Source organism: Carcharhinus amblyrhynchos, chromosome 11 (genome assembly GCF_965287045.1).
Source record: "Carcharhinus amblyrhynchos chromosome 11, sCarAmb.v2.hapA, whole genome shotgun sequence".
In the NCBI taxonomy this organism is placed as follows: Eukaryota; Metazoa; Chordata; class Chondrichthyes; order Carcharhiniformes; family Carcharhinidae; genus Carcharhinus; species Carcharhinus amblyrhynchos.
The window spans coordinates 97,247,926-97,268,036 of record NC_137334.1 but is presented as its reverse complement, the minus strand read 5'-3'; the positions used below and the strand labels follow the sequence as shown (position 1 = coordinate 97,268,036).

General features: G+C 44.4%; 1 protein-coding gene across 2 annotated transcripts in view; it reads left to right on the top strand.

Moving 5' to 3' along the window:
• The window catches only part of LOC145350380 (DNA repair protein Ku80-like), a 248,251-nt gene that overhangs the window by 201,917 nt on the left and 26,223 nt on the right, over positions 1-20,111 (top strand). For both annotated transcript variants that reach the window (XM_080199652.1, XM_080199651.1), the window contains exons 17-18: positions 2,150-2,259; positions 14,731-14,827. In XM_080199652.1, the coding sequence (XP_080055778.1) occupies positions 2,150-2,259; positions 14,731-14,827 (207 nt within the window). The remainder of the gene's footprint in view (positions 1-2,149; positions 2,260-14,730; positions 14,828-20,111) is intronic.

Here is a 20,111-nt window from a genome sequence, read left to right as displayed (position 1 = left end):
ATTTATCCGCGTTGAAGTCCATCTGCCACTTCTAATCCTATCTGTCAGAATTGATTTTACTAATTAGTAAGACTAACTGCCCTATGATTGTTTGGCATTTCCTCTGATCCTTTTTTAAACAATGGAACTACATTTGTATTTGTGCAAGCCTCCCATACCTCCCCTGAAGATTGGAAAAGCATCCTCAGAGCATCTGCTATCTCCTCTCTGACCTCCTTCGACAGCCTTGGATACAGACCATTTGGCCCTGGCAACTTATCAGCTTTCAAAGATTCCAAGTCTTTGAGTACTTCCTCTCTCTTTATGATTATCCCGTCTAATATCTCAGTGTTCCCCTTAAACTACTGAATCTGAATCATCCCTTTTATAAACACAGAGATAAAATATTCATTTAAACCATCCTGCAACCTCTGTATCCAGACACAAGTTCCCTCCTTCATCCCAATCAGTCCCACCTTTTCCTTAATTAACTTTTTACCATTAATATATTGATGAAACATCTTTGGGTTTTCTTTAATTTTACTTGCTAATCTGTTTTCATGCCCTCTCTTTGATTTCCTTATTTCCTTTTTTTATTTAGAGTCATAGAGGTTTACAGCATGGAAACAGGCCCTTGGACCTAACTGATCATGCCGCCCTTTTTTTTAAACCCCTAAGCTAATCCCAATTGCCCACATTTGGCCCTTATCCCTTTATACCCATTGTACCCGTGTAATTACCTAAATGCTTTTTAAAAGATAAAATTGTACCTGCCTCAACTACTACCTCTGGCAGCTTGTTCCAGACACTCACCACCCTCTGTGTGAAAAAATTGCCTACATTCATCTAGGCTATCTGCAGTGCTGAGTTATTTGTGCATATCTTCCCTTTATTCTTCTAGATAATCAGGGGTGTGTAAATTTGGCAGTACCACTGTTATATCTGAGGGTACATATCTACTTTGTATATCCAGGATCTCGCTTCTTAGTGCTTCCACGACTTATCGTCTAGCACTGCGATCCAATCCACCTCAGCCAAGTCCTTGCTCTTTCCTGCAAGTTTTACTCCTGCTTTATCTCTGACCTTGTCCATGGTAATGCTATATCTAATTGAATTAGAACATAGAACAGTACAGCCCTCGATGTTGTGCCAAGCTATGGCCAAATCCAAGATCAAGCTGTCCCACTCCCTATCATTCTGGTGTGCTCCATGTGCCTATCCAATAACCGCTTGAAAGTTTCTAAAATGTCTGACTTCATTTGTGATTGCTATCCACCAAATAGCAATTGTCCTTGTGGGGTCCTTGTGCATGAGTCGCAAAAACCCAGCTTGCAGGTGCAGCAGGTGGTCAGGAAGGCGAATGGGATGCTGGCCTTCATAGCGAGGGGGATTGAATATAAAAGTAGGGAGGTCTTGCTGCAGCTGTATAGGGCACTGGTGAGGCCGCAGCTGGAGTACTGTGTGCAGTTTTGGGCGCCGCACCTGCGCAAAGATATCTTGGCCTTGGAGGGAGTGCAGAGGAGGTTTACTGAGCTGATGCCGGAGTTGAGGGGGTTGAGCTATGAGGAGAGGCTGAATAAACTAGGCTTGTACTCGTTAGAGTTTAGAAGAATGAGGGGAGATCTCATTGAGACGTATAAGATAATGAATGGGATGGATAGGATAGAGGTGGAGAGACTCTTCCCACTCAAAAAAGACAGTAGGACTAGGGGGCACAGCCTCAAGATAAAGGGGGGGGGCGGTTTAGAACGGAGTTGAGGAGGAACTTCTTCACTCAAAGGGTGGTGAATCTCTGGAATTCTCTGCCCGTTGAAGTGGTGGAGGCTGCCTCGCTAAATATTTTTAAGAAGCGGATTGATGGGTTTTTGATAAGAGAGGGGATTAAGGGTTATGGGGAGAGGGCGGGAAAGTGGAACTGAGCCACGACAGATCAGCAGATCAGCCATGATCTTATTGAATGGCGGGGCAGGCTCGAAGGGCTAGATGGCCTACTCCTGCTCCTATTTCTTATGTGATTGCTGTGCGCGAAATCTAGTCCCAACTGCTCCTATTTAGTATGTTTGTGTATAAGTGAAAGGTATCCTGGCAAGGATGGAGATGTATTATATCCATAATCCAGGAATCTTGATTTGCAGTGAATAGAAGTTCTGAAATTTCTGTCTCCTAACAGTCACCGAGCAGCTGATGGAGCGAGTCTACCAGTTTCTCAAAGTCAAGAATCGGGAGTATTACATGAAAAGCATGGACTGCATCAGAGTCTGCAGGGAGGAAGCTATAAAGGTACGCAGAGAATGTTGTCTGTCATTTTAGAGCCCTGACTCATTTGGATGGAATGAAAAATACTTCATACTGTGTGAGGATATAAACATGAACTGCTGCTGTTTTTAACTAACAGGAGAATGTCTGTTTATTGTATATTGTGCTTGTCTGTCATGTACTATCTTCACACATCTACTGTAGCTCATCTGCAACATCTCTGTGATGTCTGTCATCAAGTTACACTGAGGTTGAACCCTCTTCCCGCTGTCCTGCACTCAACCCACTAGGAGAGTTCACTACTTTTCAACTCTGGTCAAATGACTGAAATACTGATATTTTCTTTTCTGTGTGTCACTTTTTAGTGTTTTATTTGTTCTTCCAACTTCAAACACCCTCATCTGATGGTCTTCTGGAATTTTAAGCATGCATCTTAGCATCCACATTTTAAAGTCCTCCTTTTTCTTCCACAGATCTTTATTTCCTGTCCAAATCCCTGATGCATACATTTACGGGCAGCACAGTGGTTAGCACTATTGCCTCACAGCGCCAGGGATCTGAGTTTGATTCCAGCCTCGGGTCACTGTGTGGAGTTTGCACATTGTCCCCATGTCTGCGTGGATTTCCGCTGGGTGCTCAGGTTTCCTCCCACACTCCAGAGATGTGTGGGTTAGGTTGATTGGCCATGCTGAATTGACCATTGGTGTCAGAGGAATTAGCAGGGTAAATGCATGGGGTTACGAGAATAGGGACTGGGTGGGATTATTGTTGGTGCAGGCTTGATGGGCCAAATGGCCTCCTTTTGCACTGTGGGGATTCTATGATTCATTCTAGGATAAAAGTGGACAGAAATTGGCATTTTGAGTTTTTTCCCTTGTTCCAAAATTGAGTTTTCTTGTTGATAAAAATATCCTCAACTTCACAAAATTCTTCTCACTACCTCTATACTTCTTCTGACTTTGCATCTAACATTTCGTGTTGTCATTTATCCTGAATAGACAAATTTATCTTTTTATTCCAATGTGACATCATCCATTTCAATCTTCTAATGTATTCCTCTAACTACCATTGTTTTTGGCTTGTTCATACTCAATTCATATTCTAAACTTCTAGATTTTACTTGATCTATTATAGAATCCCTTCTGTGCAGAACATAAGACCTAGGGGCAGGAGTCAGCCATATGGCCCCTCGAGCCTCCTCCGCTATTCAATAAGATCATGGCTGTGGACTGAGCTCCACTTACCAAAGTGGATAACCTCACATTTATCCACATTATACTGCATCAACCATGTAGGCTGTAGATGCCACAAACTTAGCCTGTCCAAATCATGCTGAAGCATCTCTACATCCTCCTCACAGCTCACCCTTCCCCCCACTAATCAATGACTGCCAATCAGATAAAGACCCATTTATGCCATCTTTTTGCTTCCTATCTGTTAACCAGCTTTCTATCTATCTCAAGACATTATTTGTAATCCCACGTGCTTTAATGTTACATAGTAGTCTACTATGTGAGACTTTGTTGAAAGCCTCCTGAAAGTCTAAATAAACCACATGCACAGGTTCTCCTCAGTCAGCTCGACGAGCTGCATCCTCAAAAAATTCGAATAGTTTTGTCAAGCATGATTTCTTTTTTGTAAATCCATGCTAACACCATCTGATCATAACTTGGCATTTGTAAGGCAATGGTATGAAATCCTTGACAATAGACTCCAGCAATTTCCCCAGTAGCAACATTAGGCTCACTGGTCTAAAGTTCCCTGTTTTCTCTCTACCACCCTTTTTCAATAGTGGGCTCCAACCTGTAGGAACTATTCCAGAGTCCAAAGAATTTTGGAAAATAATCACCAATGGATCTACTGTTTCTGGGGCCACTTCCTTCAGTACTGTGGGATGAAGATTATCAGGACCTAGAGATTTATCCACCTTCAATCCCATCAATTTCCACAAAAGCATTTCTCTACTAATAGAGTCATAGGGGTTGACCCGCCTCTACTACTACCTCTGGCAGCTTGTTCCAGACACTCACCACCTTCTGTGTAAAAAAAAAATTGCCCCTCTGGACACGTTTATATCCGTCCTTTCTCACCTTAAGCCTGTGCCCTCTAGTTTTCGACTCCTCTATCTTTGGGAAAAGATATTGACTATCTAGCTGATTTGTGCCCCTCATTACTTTATAGATGTTTATAAGATCACCCCTCAGCCTTCCACGCTTCAAAGATAAAAGTCCCAGTCTACCAAACCTCTCCTTATAATTCAAACCATCAAGTCCTGGTAGCATTCTAGTAAACATAAGAACATAAGAAATAGGAGCAGGAGTAGGCCATCTAGCCCCTCGAGCCTGTCCCACCATTCAATAAGATCATGGCTGATCTGTCGTGACTCAGTTCCACATTCCCACCCTCTCCCCATAACCCTTAATCCCCTTGCCTATCAAAAACCTATCAACCCGCGTCTTAAAAATATTGAGCGAGGCAGCCTCCACCACTTCAACGGGCAGAGAATTCCAGAGATTCACCACCCTTTGAGTGAAGAAGTTCCTCCTCAACTCTGTTCTAAACTGCCCCCCCTTTATCTTGAGGCTGTGCCCTCTAGTCCTACTGTCCTTTCTGAGCGGGAAGAGCCTCTCCACCTCTATCCTATCCATCTCATTCAACATCTTATACGTCTCAATGAGATCTCCCCTCATTCTCCTAAACTCTAACAAGTACAAACCTAGTTTATTCAGCCTCTCCTCATAGTTCAACCCCCTCAACTCCGGAATCAGCCTAGTACATAAGAACATAAGAAATAGGAGCAGGAGTAGGCCATTTGGCCCTTCGAGCCTGCCCCGCCATTCAATAAGATCATGGCTGATCTGTCGTGGCTCAGTTCCACATTCCCGCCCTCTCCCCATAACCCTTAATCCCCTCTCTTATCAAAAACCCATCAACCCGCGTCTTAAAAATATTTAGCGAGGTAGCCTCCACCACTTCAACGGGCAGAGAATTCCAGAGATTCACCACCCTTTGAGTGAAGAAGTTCCTCCTCAACTCCGTTCTAAACCGCCCCCCCCTTTATCTTGAGGCTGTGCCCCCTAGTCCTACTGTCCTTTCTAAGCGGGAAGATTCTCTCCACCTCTATCCTATCCATCCCATTCATTATCTTATACGTCTCAATGAGATCTCCCCTCATTCTTCTAAACTCTAACGAGTACAAGCCTAGTTTATTCAGCCTCTCCTCATAGCTCAACCCCCTCAACTCCGGCATCAGCCTAGTAAACCTCCTCTGCACTCCCTCCAAGGCCAAAATATCCTTGCGTAAGTACGGCGCCCAAAACTGCACACAGTACTCCAGCTGCGGCCTCACCAATGCCCTATACAGCCGCAGCAAGACCTCCCTACTTTTATATTCAATCCCCCTCGCTATGAAGGCCAGCATCCCATTCGCCTTCCTGACCACCTGCCGTACCTGCAAGCTGGGTTATTGCGACTCATGCACAAGGACCCCGAGGTCCCTCTGCACCGTCGCCTGCTGCAGTTTTTCGCCACTTAAGTAATAATCCTTCCTACCATTATTCTATCAAAGTGGACCACTTCGCACTTGCCAACATTAAATTCCATTTGCCAGTTCCTGGCCCATTCGCCCAGCCTATCTAGATCCTTCTGCAGACTCTCCACACACTCCGCGCAATTTGCCGTTCCACCAATCTTGGTGTCATCAGCAAATTTCAACACCCTACACTCGGTTCCCTCCTCCAGATCATCTATATAAATGGTAAATAGCTGAGGCCCCAGCACCGACCCCTGAGGCACTCCACTAGTCACCAACTGCCAATCCGAATAGCACCCATTGACCCCCACTCTCTGCCTCCTATTTGACAACCAGTCCTCTATCCACGCTAACACCCTACCCCCAACTCCATGCCCCCTGACCTTCTGCAATAACTTCTTGTGTGGTACCTTGTCAAACGCCTTCTGAAAATCAAGAAAGACCACATCCACCGGCTCTCCTCTATCCACCGCCCTAGACACATCCTCATAGAACTCCAGTAAATTTGTCGGACACGACTTCCCCTTAACGAAACCGTGCTGCGTCTGCTCTATCAAGCAATTCCCCTCAAGATGCCTCACTATTTCCTCCTTGATGACGGATTCTAACATTTTACCTACAACAGACGTTAAACTAACCGGCCTATAATTCCCCGCCTTTTGCCTGGCACCCTTCTTAAACAACGGCGTAACATTAGCCGTTTTCCAATCTTCCGGCACTTCCCCGGAATCCAGCGACGTCTGGAAAATAACCACCAAGGCATCCACTATCACCTCCGCCATTGCTTTCAGAACCCTTGGATGCATTCCATCCGGTCCTGGGGACTTGTCCACAATCAGTCCCTCCAGTCTGTCGAGCACCGCCTCTCTATTAACAATAATGTCATTCAGGCCCTCCACTCCTTCCATCTTTCCAACGCTAACACCTGGCAAATTATTCACGTCCTCCTCCGTGAAGACCGAAACAAAAGAGTTATTCAGGGCCTCAGCCATTTCCCCATCCCCTACCACTAAGTCCCCCCTCTCATCCTCTAAGGGTCCAACGTTCACCCTAGCCAGCCTCTTCCTTTTTATGTATTTATAAAAACTCTTGCTATCCTTTTTTATATTAAGCGCTAGCCCAGCTTCATAGTTTCTCCTACCCTTCTTTATCAACTTCTTTGTCATTCTTTGTTGACATTTAAACCGCTCCCAATCCTCTTCTCGCCCACTACTCTTAGCTACTCTAAACGCATCCGCTTTTAATTTAACACTTTCCTTCACCTCCTTCGTTATCCACGGCTGATTATCTCTCCTCCTACGATCCTTTTTAACCATCGGAATAAATTTCTTTTGAGCACCAAGAAAGATCTCCTTAAAGATCCTCCACTGTTCCTCAGCAGACCTACCTTCCAACGCACTCCCCCAATCAACATTCGCCAATTCCTCTCTCATCCTACCATACTCCCCTCTGTTCAAACAAAGGACACATGTCCGGGAACCCACTTTCTCCTTCTCCATCTGCATCAGAAACTCCACCATACAATGATTACTCTTCCCAAGAGGATCCTTCACCACAAGGTCCCTAATTCTACCCGCCTCATTACATAACACCAGATCTAAGATAGCTCGCTCCCTCGTTGGCTCCAACACACACTGTTCAAGGAAACTATCCCAGCAGCATTCCAAGAACTCCTCCTCAAGCCCACCGCGTCCAACATGGGTCAACCAATCAATATGTAGATTGAAATCCCCCATAATTATCGCCGTCCCATTCCTGCACGCCGCATTTATTTGCACATTAACAGCCCACCCCACCTCCAGATCGTTATTCGGGGGCCTATAAACGACACCCACCAGCATCTTCCTCCCTTTGCTGTTCCTAATCTCCACCCACAACGATTCCACGTTCTGCTCTTTCCTCTTCTGCTCTCTTTCTATAATACGATGACCAGAACTGTGCACAGTAATGCTGATTTCCTTCAGCTCCTCACTAAAACATATTTCTTTCATCACTTCTGGCACATTATTCATGTCTTCCTTTGTGAAGGATGAAGCAAAGAACAAATTTAATTTCTTGGCCATTACTTTATTCTTCGCTTCTGACTGTAAGTGGCCTACATTTGTGCTCAAATACTGAAGGAACTCACCAAGGCTCCTTAGGCAGCACCTTCAAAGCTCATGATTGCTGCCGTCTAGAAAGATAAGAGCGGCACATAACTGGGAACACCACCTCCTAGAAGTTGTCGTCAAACCACTCACCCACCTGACTTGGAAATATATCACTGTTCTGTCACTATTGCTGAGTCAAAATCCTGGATCGCCCTCCCTAATAGCACTCGACTACAGCGGTTCAAGAAGGCAGCTTGTCTCAACCTAGAGTCATAGAAGTTTACAGCATGGAAACAGGCCTTTCGGCCCAACATGTCCATGCCGCCCTTTTTTTTTAAATCCCCTAACCTATCCCTAATTGTATCCCAATTGCCCGGATTTGGTCCATATCCCTCTATACCCTTCGTACCCGTGTAACTATCTAAATGCTTTTTAAAAGATAAAATTGTACCCGCCTCTACTACTACCTCTGGCAGCTTGTTCCTTTCACTCACCACCCTCTGTGTGAAAAAATTGCCCCTTTGGCCATTTTTGTATCTTTCCCCTATCACCTTAAACCTATGCCTTCTCAAGAGCAATTAGGGATGGGCATTAAATACTGGCCAAGCCAGAAGACCGAAATCCTTCGAATGAATAAAAATGTTCTTGTTTGTTTCGATGTTATCGAAGATTGTATTCAAATAAACTATTCCCTTTCTTGTTTCTATTCCAAATCTAAATCCAGACCTTGTTTCACCAATTTCCACTTCAAATGTATTATTATTTCTTTCTATTACAAATTTCAAAATCACTGTAATGAGGGATTCATTGAACTTATATTGCTAAAATAATTACACTCCATTGCAGTTTCTGAGAATGTATCCTTTAATTAATCAGGGTTTAGCCTAAGAATATTCCTTTCAGAGTAAAGGGCAAGGTTGATAGAATTAGGGAACCTGGATAACTGGGGATATTGAGGCCCTGGTCAAAAAGAAGAAGGGGGCAAATTAGAATCAGTAGAATCAACGGCAAGGAGTCAGACCTTTCGGTCCAATCGGGTAAAAGCCGACCTAAATGCCCATCGAAGCTAACCCCATTTGCCTGCATTTGGCCCATATCCCTCTAAATCTTTCCTATCCATGTATCTGTCCAAATGCCTTTTAAATGTTGTCAGCGTCCCTGCCTCAACCACTTCCTCCAACAGCTCATTCCACATATGTACCACCCTCTGCGTAAAAAAAGTTGCTCCTCAGGTTCCCATTAATTCTTTTCCCTTTTATGTACAGACAGCTGGGATCAAATGGATCCCTTGAAGAGTAAAGTTAAGAGAGAAATTAGGAGGGCAAAAAGAGGATATGAGATTTCTTTGGCAGATAAGGCAAAGGAGAATCCAAAGAGCTCCTGCAAATACATAAAGGGCAAAGAGTAACTAGGGAAAGAATAGGGCCTTTGAAGGATCAAGAAGGTCATCTACGTGCAGATCCACAAGAGATGGGTGAGATCCTAAATTAATATTTCTCATTGGTATTTACGATTGAGAAAGGCATGGATATTAGAGAACTTGGGGAAATAAATAGTGATGTCGTGAAAAATGTAGATCTTACAGAGGAGGTGATGCTGGAAGTCTTGAAGTGCATCAAAGTAGATAAATCCCTGGGACCTGATGAAATGTATCCCAGGACATTGTGGGAGGCTGGGGAGGAAATTGCAGGTCCCCTACCAGAGATATATGAACTATCAATGGCCACAGGTGAGATGCCTTAAGATTAGAGGGTGGCAAATGTTGTGCCTTTCAGGTGTAAGTTGATAGGGATTCAGGATCGGCACATTCCTGTGAGGATAAGGATAAAGTGAACAAAGAAAATTACAGCACAGAAACAGGCCCTTAGGCCCTCCAAGCCTGCACCGACCATGCTGCCCGACTTAACTAAAACCCCCTACCTTTCCGGGGACCATATCCCTCTATTTCCATCCTATTCATGTATTTGTCCAGATGCCCCTTAAATGTCACTATCGTATCTGCTTCCACTACCTCCCCCAGCAACAAGTTCTAAGCACCCACCACCCTCATTACTATCAGCAGAGAGGTTGTGCTTGATAGACTAATGGGACTGAAGGTGGACAAGTCCCCAGGACCAGATGGAATGCATCCCAGGGTTCTGAAAGAAATGGCAGAGGTGATAGTGGATGCCTTAGTAATTATTTATCAAAATTCGCTGGACTGTGGGGAAGTGCCGGAAGAATGGAAATCGGCTAATGTTACGCCGCTGTTTAAAAAAGATAGCAGACAAAAGGCAGGGAATTATAGGCCGGTTAGTTTAATGTCTGTAATTGGGAAAATGCTAGAATCCGTCATCAAAGAAGAAATAGCGAGGCACCTAGAAAAGAATGGTTTGATCGAGCAGACGCAGCACGGATTCGTTAAGGGGAAGTTGTGTTTGACAAATTTATTGGGTTTCTATGAGGATGTGACTAGTGCGGTAGACAGAGGGGAACCGGTGGATGTGGTGTTTTTAGATTTCCAAAAGGCGTTTGATAAGGTGCCTCACAAAAGGTTGCTACAGAAGGTTAGGGTGCACAGAGTTGGGGGTAAGATGTTAGCATGGATAGAGGATTGGCTGTCTAATAGGAAGCAAAGAGTTGGTATTAATGGGTGCTATTCTGGTTGGCGGTTGGTGACTAGTGGAGTGCCACAGGGATCGGTGCTGGGGCCTTAACTGTTTACCATTTATATAGATGATCTGGAGGAGGGGGCTGAGTGTAGGGTGACGAAATTTGCTGATGACACAAAGATGAGTGGAAAAGCAAATTGCGTGGAGGGTGTGGAAAGTCTGCAGAGAGATCTGGATAGGCTGAGTGAGTGGGCGAGGACCTGGCAGATGGAGTATAATGTTAGCAAGTGTGAGGTTATCCACTTTGGCAGAAATAATAGCAGGAGGGATTATCATTTAAAAGGTGAAAAGCTGCAGCATGCTACGGTGCAGAGGGACCTGGGGGTCCTTGTGCACGAGTCGCAAAAACCCAGTCAGCAGGTACAGCAGGTGATCAAGAAGGCGAATGGAATGCTGGCCTTTATCGCGAGGGGGATAGAATATAAAAGCAAGGAGGTCTTGCTGCAACTGTACAGGGTACTGGTGAGGCCGCAGCTGGAGTACTGTGTGCCGTTTTGGTCACCGCACTTGCGGAAGGATATATTGGCCTTGGAGGGAGTGCAGAGGAGGTTCACTAGGCTGATACCGGAAAAGAGGGGGTTGGCCTATGAAGAGAGACTAAATAGACTGGGTCTGTACTCGTTGGAGTTTAGAAGGATGAGGGGGGATCTTATAGATTCGTATAAGATAACGAAGGGGATGGATAGGGTAGAGGCAGAGAGATTCTTCCCGCTTAGAAAGGATAGCAGGACTAGAGGGCACAGCCTCAAGACAAGGGGGGTGTGCAGTTTAGATCAGAGTTGAGGAGGAACTTCTTTACTCAAAGGGTGGTGAATCTCTGGAATTCTCTGCCAGTTGAAGTGGTGGAGGCTACCTCGCTAAATATATTTAAGTCACGGGTAGATAGGTTTCTGATAGACAGGGGACCTAAGGGTTATGGGGAGAAAGCGGGAAAGTGGATCTAATCCACTTCAGATCAGCCATGATCTTATTGAATGGCGGGGCAGGCTAGATGGCCTACTCCTGCTCCTATTTCTTATGTTCTTATGTTCTCAGTGTAAAAAACTTGCCTTGTACATCTCCTTTAAATCTTGCCCCTTGTACCTTAAACCTATGCCCCCTAGTAATTGACTCTTCTACCCTGGAAAAAAGCTTCTGATTATCCACTCTGTCCATGCCCCTCATAACCTTGTAGACTTATATCAGATCGCCCCTCAACCTCAGTCGTTCCAGTGAGAACAAATCAAGTTTCTCCAACCTCTCCTCATAGCTAATGCCCTCCATACCAGGCAACATCCTGGTAAATCTTTTCTGTACCTTCTGCAAAGCCTCCACATCCTTCTGATAGTGTGGCAACCAGAATTGAACACTGTATTCCAAGTGCGGCCTAACTAAGGTTCTGTAAAGCTGCAACATGACTTGCCAATTTTTAAACTCAACGCCCGGCCGATGAAGGCAAGCATGCCGTATGCCTGCTTGACAACCTTCTCCACCTGCATTGCCACTTTCAGCGATCTGTGTATGATAGTATGGTAAGTTTTGGGAACAAGAGATATTGTGAGCCTAGTCAAAGAGAAAAAGGAAGCATTTGTCAAGGCTAGTTAGCTGGAAACACACGAAGCAAGTGTGGAATACAAGGAAAGTAGAAAGAAATTCAAGCAAGGAGTAAGGAGGGCTAAAAAGCATCACGAAAAGTCATTGATCAGCAGGATTAAGGAAAATCCCAAGACTTTTTAATCACATATAAAGAGTAAAAGGATAATCAGAGAGAGGGTTGGGCCACTCGGACAGGGGAGGGAATCTATGCCACTGGAAATGTGCGAAGTATTAAATGAGTACTTTGCTTCAGTATTCACCAAAGAAAAGGACTTGGTGGATGATGAGTCTGGGAAAAGATGTGTAGATAGTTTGATAGTTGAGATCAAATTGGAGGAGGTATTGGGGTTCTTGAGAAATATTAAGGTATGTAAATCCCCAGGGCTTGATGGGATACACCCCAAAATAATGAGGGAGGCAAGGGAAGAAATTGCTGGAGCCTTGAGAGAAATCTTTGGCTACAGGGGAAATTCTAAAGGTTTGGAGAATAGCCAGTGTTGTTCCTTTGTTTAAAAGGATAGCAAGAATAATGCAGATAATTGCAGGCCAATGAGCCTTACGTCAGTGATAGGAGAATTATTGGAGAGGATTCTTCGAAACAGGATTTACTCCCACTTGGGAATAAGTGTATGTATGGGCGAGAGGCAACATAGTTTTGTGAAGGCGAGATCGTGTCTCACTAACCTGATCGAGTTTTTCGATTAAGTGACGAAGATGTTTAATGAGGGTAGGGCAGTAGATGTTGTCTACATGGACATCAGTAAGCATTTGACAGGATCCCTCGCAGCAGACTGGTACAGAACTGGCTCGGTCATAGAAGACAGTGGCAGTGGAAGGGTGCATTTCTGAATGGACAGTTGTGACAAGTGGTGTTCCTCAAGGATCGATGCTGGGACCTTAGCTATTTGTACCATATATAAATGATTTGGAGAAAAATGTAACTGGTTTGATTAGTAAGTTTGCAGATGACACAAAGGTTGGTGGATTTGCAGATAGTGATAAGACCATCAGAGGATACAGGAAGATATAGATCATTTGGAGACTTGGGCGGAGAGATGGCAGGTGGACAGATGTAAGGTAATGTATTTTGGAAGGTCTAATAAAGATAGGAAATATACAGTAAATGTCAGGACCCATAAGAGTATTGATAGGCAGAGGAATAGAATCATAGGATCCTAGAGTGCAGTGGATAGAGCCATGAAGAAGGCTTATAGTGTGTTAGGGTTTATTAACAGGGGTTTGAGTTTAAGAGCCGTGGGGTTATGCTGCAACTATACCGGACATTGGTGAGTCCACATTTGGAACATTGTGTTCGGTCTGGTAACCTCATTATAAGAAGGATGTGGAAGCATTGGAGAGAGTGCAGAGGAGATTTACCAGGATGCTGCCTGGTTTGGAGGGTAGGTCTTATGAGGAAAGGTTGAGGGAGTTGGGGCTTTTCTGTTTGGAGCGGAGGAGGATGAGAGGTGACTTAATAGAGGTTTATAAGATGATGAGAGGGATTGATAGAGTGGACGTGCAGAGACTATTTCCTCGGGTGGATGTAGCTGTTACTAGGAGGCATAACTATAAGGTTCATGGTGGGAGATATAAGACAGATGTCTGAGCTGGATTCTTCACTCAGACAGTGGTTGGGGTGTGGAATGCACTGCCTGCTGTGATAGTGGAGTCGGACACTTTAGGAACTTACAAGTGGTTATTGGATAAGCACATGGAACGTACCAGAATTATGGGAAGTGGGATAGCTTGATCTTGGGATTGGACGTAGCTCGGCACTACATTGAGGGCCGAAGGGCCTGTATTGTGCTGTAATGTTCTATGTTTTTATATTTCTGTTTGGTCCATCGAGTTTGCACCCACTACAATCCCAACCAGGCCCTTTTCCCATATACCCATGCGTTTACCCTGCTAGTCCCTTGACACTAAGGAGCAATTTAGCATGGGCAATCCACCTAACCCACACATCTTTGGACTGTGGGAGGAAACCCACGCAGACACGGGGAGAACATGCAAACATCGCACTGACAGTGAACCAAGTCGGGAATCGAACCCGGGTCCCGAGCACTGTGAGGCAGCAGTGCTAATCACTGTGCCATCTTGCCACCCAATCTGGGTATACAGGTACATAGTGGCAATGCAGGCAGGGAAGGTAGTCAGAAAGGCATATGGCATGCATAACTTCATTGGCTGCGGCATAGAGTTTAAAAATTGGCAAGTCATGTTGCAGCTTTATGGAACCTTAGTTAGGCCGCACTTGGAATACAGTGTTCAATTCTGGTTGCCACACTATCAGAAGGATGTGGAGGCTTTGCAGAAGGTACAGAAAAGATTTACCAGGATGTTGCCCGGTATGAAGGGCATTAGCTATGAGGAGAGGTTGAAGAAACTTGGTTTGTTCTCACTGGAACGACGGAAGTTGAGGGACGACCTGATAGAAGTCTACAATCAATGGAAATTATTTTAAATGATTTTGGTGTTAAATTATAAAGATTGAAGGCTGGGTGGTTCCAAATGGTCACCCGACCTTCGCTTAGGTAGATGAGTGATGTTTGTACGCCTATTTGGATAGGTGTGATGTTGTAGTTTATAACATGGACACTGCTTGTGTAAGCTATAACTGTCCTATTGCCGGTCAATTGATTTCCAGGTTGGAGAATCTGAACTCTTCAATATGATACTGAAAACTCTGAAAGAGAATGTGGAAACAAAGGGGCTACAAGACTTCTGGGAGTTGATCGTGCAAGGTGGGAAGCATTTCTTTATTCTATTTATAAGATGCAGACAGAACAACAGCTTGCACTTATCCAGCGCTTTTAATATAGTCTTGGATGGTCACTTATCTAATTTAGTAATGGACAATCCAACATTCAATGGAACTGCCTCAATTCCAGTATAAAAACAGAAAATGCTTGAAATATTCATCAGGTTGGTCAGCATGCACCCAGACGTTCTCTCTTTCACCTTCCTCCATCAGGAAAAAGATACAAAAGTCTGAGGTCACGTATCAACCAACTCAAGAACAGCTTCTTCCCTGCTGCCATGAAACTTTTGAATGGACTTATCTTGCATTAAGTTCACCTTTCTCTACATCCCAGCTATGACACTAACACCACATTCTGCACTCTCTCCTTTCCTTCTCTATGAATGGTAGGCTTTGTATAGCAATAAAGAAACAGTACTTTTCACTGTATACTAATACATGTGACAATAATAAATCAAATCAGATCAAAGCTTCTGCAGTGGGAAATAAAATGTAATGAGCTGAATTTTCGGGGTTCCGCTCTCCCCATCCTCCCAGCAAAAATACCAGAGATAAGCCTGCTCACCTTAGAGAACTATAGTCCCATCAGTGCCTGCCAGGAGCATGGCTTTGGCTGACACTGCAGGCCTGCAAGCAGCTCCACTGTGCTGAGGTAAGTTTGAGGTTGGGGTCTCAGCGAGCCCATGTTCAGGAGGCCAGGAAAATGAGTTCAAAAGGGAGTTACATTGGGGACAGTGAGAGGGGGAGCTGATGGTGAGATGCTTCCATTGGATCCAGTGGACCTATAAAAGAGGCACTCCCCCTCCACAATAGGCCCAAAGGTGGGTGGGTATGAGGAAGATGCCCTGCAAACCTCCTCTTAGGGGAGCATAAAATCCAGTTCAATGTTTCAAGTGAATGAATTCATTAGAATTTCAGTCTGGTCTGAATTTGGAAACAATTAAACCCGGCGAATATTCAATATATCCGTTCATTGGCCATTGGTCTCCAATCAATGGAAATTATTTTAAATAGCTTTGATGTTAAATAATGAAGATTAGAGGCTGGGTGGTTCCAAATGGCCACCCTGCCAGACACACAGGTTAACGTCAGTGTCATTTAAAATCAAGTCCAGGTTGGTGAGTGCTGTTGACTGAGACCAGGGTATGTTTGTGTTGTGTACATGGTGCCTGTCTCATTATTACAGTGCAACAGAAGTAAATCACCTGACTTGAGGGACCAGTGGAAACTGAGATTGAGTGATCCCACCAGATGGTGGAGTCTTTTGCCAGGCAGACTCATTTAGAAGCCATGTTGTAAGCACGTAAAGATTACAGCTGCTTCTCCAGGGAGCAGAACATGTGCATAGAATAGTTAAGAAGGCATATGGGAGACTTGCTTTTATCAATCGTGGTACAGAGTTTAAGAGCAAGGAGGTAATGTTGGAGTTGTACAGAGCATTGGTTAGGCCACAACTGGAGTACTGTGTGCAATTCTGGTCACCTCACTATAGGAATGGTGTGATTGCACTAGAGAGGCTACAGAGGAGATTCACCGTGATGTTGCCTGGGATGGAGTATTTGAACAATGAGGAGAGATTGAAGGCTGAGGGGGGACATGATTGAGGTGTATAAGATTATGAGGGATATGGACAGGGTGAGTAGAGAGCAGCTGTTCCCCTTGGTTGAGGGGTCAGTCAAGAGGGCGAATAGTTTTAGGGTAAGGAATAGGAGGTTCAGAGGAGACTTGAGCAAAGTTTTTTCACTCAGAGGTTGGGGAGAATCTGGAATGTGCTGCCTGGGAACCTAATGGAGCCCGGAAACCTTACAACCTTTAAAAGATATTTGGATTAACAGCTGAAATATCATAATATTCAAGGATATGGGACAAGTGCTCAGGAAAATAGGATTGGAGGGGTGCCTTTAGTGGCAGTTATAGTCAGTGTAGACTCGATGGGCTAAAGGGCCTTTTTGGGCTATATGACTCTCTGACAGGAAAGAAATTGGCCTTAGGAAGTAGGGCAGTAATAACGAGGATATATTGGAAAGTATAAAGAACAGTACAGCACAGGAACAGGCCCTTCAGTCCTCCAAGTCTGCACCAATCATGATGCCTACCCAAACTAAAACAGCATGCACGTATGGAGTCCGTATTCTTCCATTCCCATTCTGTTCATAGTAAGAAATCTCATAATACCAGGTTAAAGTCCAACAGGTTTATTTGGTATCACAAGCTTTTGGAGCACTGCTCCTTCATCAGGTGAGCGGAGAGGTGGGTTCACAAACACGGCATATATAGACAGCAACACATTTGCAAGATAATGGTTGGAATGCGAGCCTTCACAGGTAATCAAGTCTTTACAGGTAGACAGTGCGAGTGGAGAAAGGAATAATCACAGGTTAAGGAGATGTGAATTGTCTCAAGCCAGGACAGTTAGTAGGGTTTTGCAAGCCCAGGCAAGTCGTGAGGGTTACAGATAGTGTGACATGAACCCAAGATCCCGGTTGAGGCTGTTCTTACGTGTGCGGAACTTAGCTATCAGTTTCTGCTCGGCGATTCTGTGTTGTCGTGCGTCGTGAAGACTGCCTTGGAGAACACTTACCTGAAGATCAGAAACTCAATGTCCTTGACTGCTGAAGTATTCCCTGACTAGAACATTGTCAAACAGTGTCCATTCATCTGTTGTCGTAGCATCTGCACAGTCTCGCTGATGTACTGCACCTCAGGATATCCTTTTGTGCATCATATGAAGTAGGCAACGTTGGCTGAGTCACATGAGTATATACCGTGTACCTAATGGGTAGTGTTGTCACTGTGACATCACACGTGAGAACACAACAGCTACAACAGAGACCTGGCTCAAGGAAGAACAGACTGTGTGTTAAATATTCCTGGGTACAGGTTATTTAGGAGAGACGGGAACAGTAAGAAAAGTGGGAGAGTGGCAGTATTGATTAAAGACAGCATCACAATACATGAGAGAGGAGTTGAGAAGAGTCAAGGATGGAATCCATCTGGCTAGAAGTAAGTGATAAAAAAGTGCAATAACATTGAACAGTGTAGTTTATAGACTAGGGGTGAAAGGGAAGGTTGAAAGTATGATATATTAGCTTAAATAAAGGAAGGGACATTTGATTATAATAGAATGTTTGAAACAAAGGTAGATCCCTAGCATAATTAAATTCTCTTATAGGCAGTAACTAGCTTAATCTAGAGAGAAGTCATAGAAGGAGACCTCAGACCCATATTGTGCTCCTCTTGCGCAATGTGGGAAATAAGGAACGCTTCTGATGACCATGTGTGCAGAAAGTGTGTCCAGCTGTAACTGCTGGCTAATATCATTGCAGAGCTGGAGCTGTGGGTGGAGCATCTGCAATGCTGGGAACATCATGGACATTTATCAAGATGGTCACACCACAGATGAGATTGCAGAAAGGGAAAGGATAACCAGCAGGCAAAGTCAAAGACTCATGAAGGAAATGCACTTGTATCCACATTATACTTCATCTGCCGTGCAGATGCCCACACACTCAGTCTGTCCAAATCATGCTGAAGCATCTCTGCATCCTTCTCGTAGTTCACCCTCCCACCCGACTTTGTATCATCTGCAGATTTGGAGATAATACATTCAGTTCCCTCTTCCAAATCATTAAAATATTATGTGAACAGTTGGGGTCCTAGGAGAGCTCTCTGCGGAAGCCCACTGGTCACTGCCAATCAGAAAAAGATCCATTTATGCCCACTCTCTGCTTCCTGTCTGCTAACCAGCTTTCTGTCCATCTCAAGACATGAGCAAAGTAATCCCATGTGCTTTAACTTTACATATCAGTTTGTTATGTGAGACCTTGTTGAAAGCCTTCTGAAAGTCTAATTAAACCGCATCCACAGGTTCTCCTCTGTCAACTCTGCTAGTCACATCCTCAAAAAATTCCAATAAATTCATCAAGCATGATTTCCCCTTTGTAAATCCATGCTGACTTTGATTATACCAGTGCTCTCCAAATGCTGAGTTATGAAATCCTTGATAATGGACTCTAGCAACTTCCCCAGTACTGACATTAGACTCACTGGTCTATATTTCCCTGTTTTCTCTCCACCTCACTTTTTGAATAGCATGTTGACATTAGCTACCCTCTAGTCTGTAGGAACTATGGAAGAGTCCAAAAAATTTTGGAAAATGTGGCGATGATAGACGGCTGCTTTAGTGACTGAAGTCCGGTGACCAGTGGCATACCACAGGAATCCACGCTGGGCCCCCTATTGTTCGTCATTTATATAAACGGCACAGATGACTATGTGAGGGGTAGGACCAGTAAGTTTGCCAATGACACAAAGATTGGCCGGGTGGTTAACAGTGAGGCTGAGTGTCTTGGCTTACAGGAAGATATAGACAAATGGTCAAATGAGCAGATAAGTGGCAGATGGAATTTAACCCTGAAAAGTGTGAGGTGATGCACTTTGGAAAGAGTAATTTGACAAGGAAGAATGCTATGAAAGGTCTGACACTGGGAAGTTCCGAAGAATAAGGGAACTTGGCATGTTTGTCCATAGATCGCTGAAGGCGGAAAGGCAGGTAAATAGGATGTTGATAAAAGCATATAGCACACTGGCCTTTATCAGTCGGGGTATAGATTAAAAAAGCAGAGAGGTCATGATGGAATTGTAAAGAACCTTGGTGAGGCTACAGCTGGAATACTGTGTGCAGTTCTAGTCGCCACATTATAGGAAGGCTGTGAACGCACTGGAAGCAATGTAGAGCAGATTTACCAGGATGCTGCCTGGGATGGAACATTTAAGTTATGAAGAGAGGTTGAATAGGCTTGGGTTGTTCTCTCTGGAGCAAAGAAGATTGAGGGGTGGCTTGATTGAGGTGCTCAAGATTATGAGGGGCATAGACAGGGTGAATAGGGAGCAGCTGTTCCCGTTAATTGAAGGGTCAATTACGAGGGGACACAAGTTAGAAGTGAGGGGTGGGAGGTTTAGGGATGATTTGTGGAAAACGTTTTTTACTCAGAGGGTGGTGACAGTCTGGAATGTACTGCCTGGGAGAGTGGTGAAGGCAGGACGCCTCACATCCTTTAAAAAGTACCTGGATGAGTAGTTGGTACGCCATAACATTCAAGACTATGGACCAAGTACTGGCAATTGCAATTAGGAGGGCAGATCAGAGCCTTTCATGTGTTGATGGGCCAAAGGGCCTCTTCTGCACTGTTGTATTCTGTGATAGTAGTTCTGTAAAAATGATCATCAATGGATTTACTATTTCCAAGGCCACTTCCTTACATGCT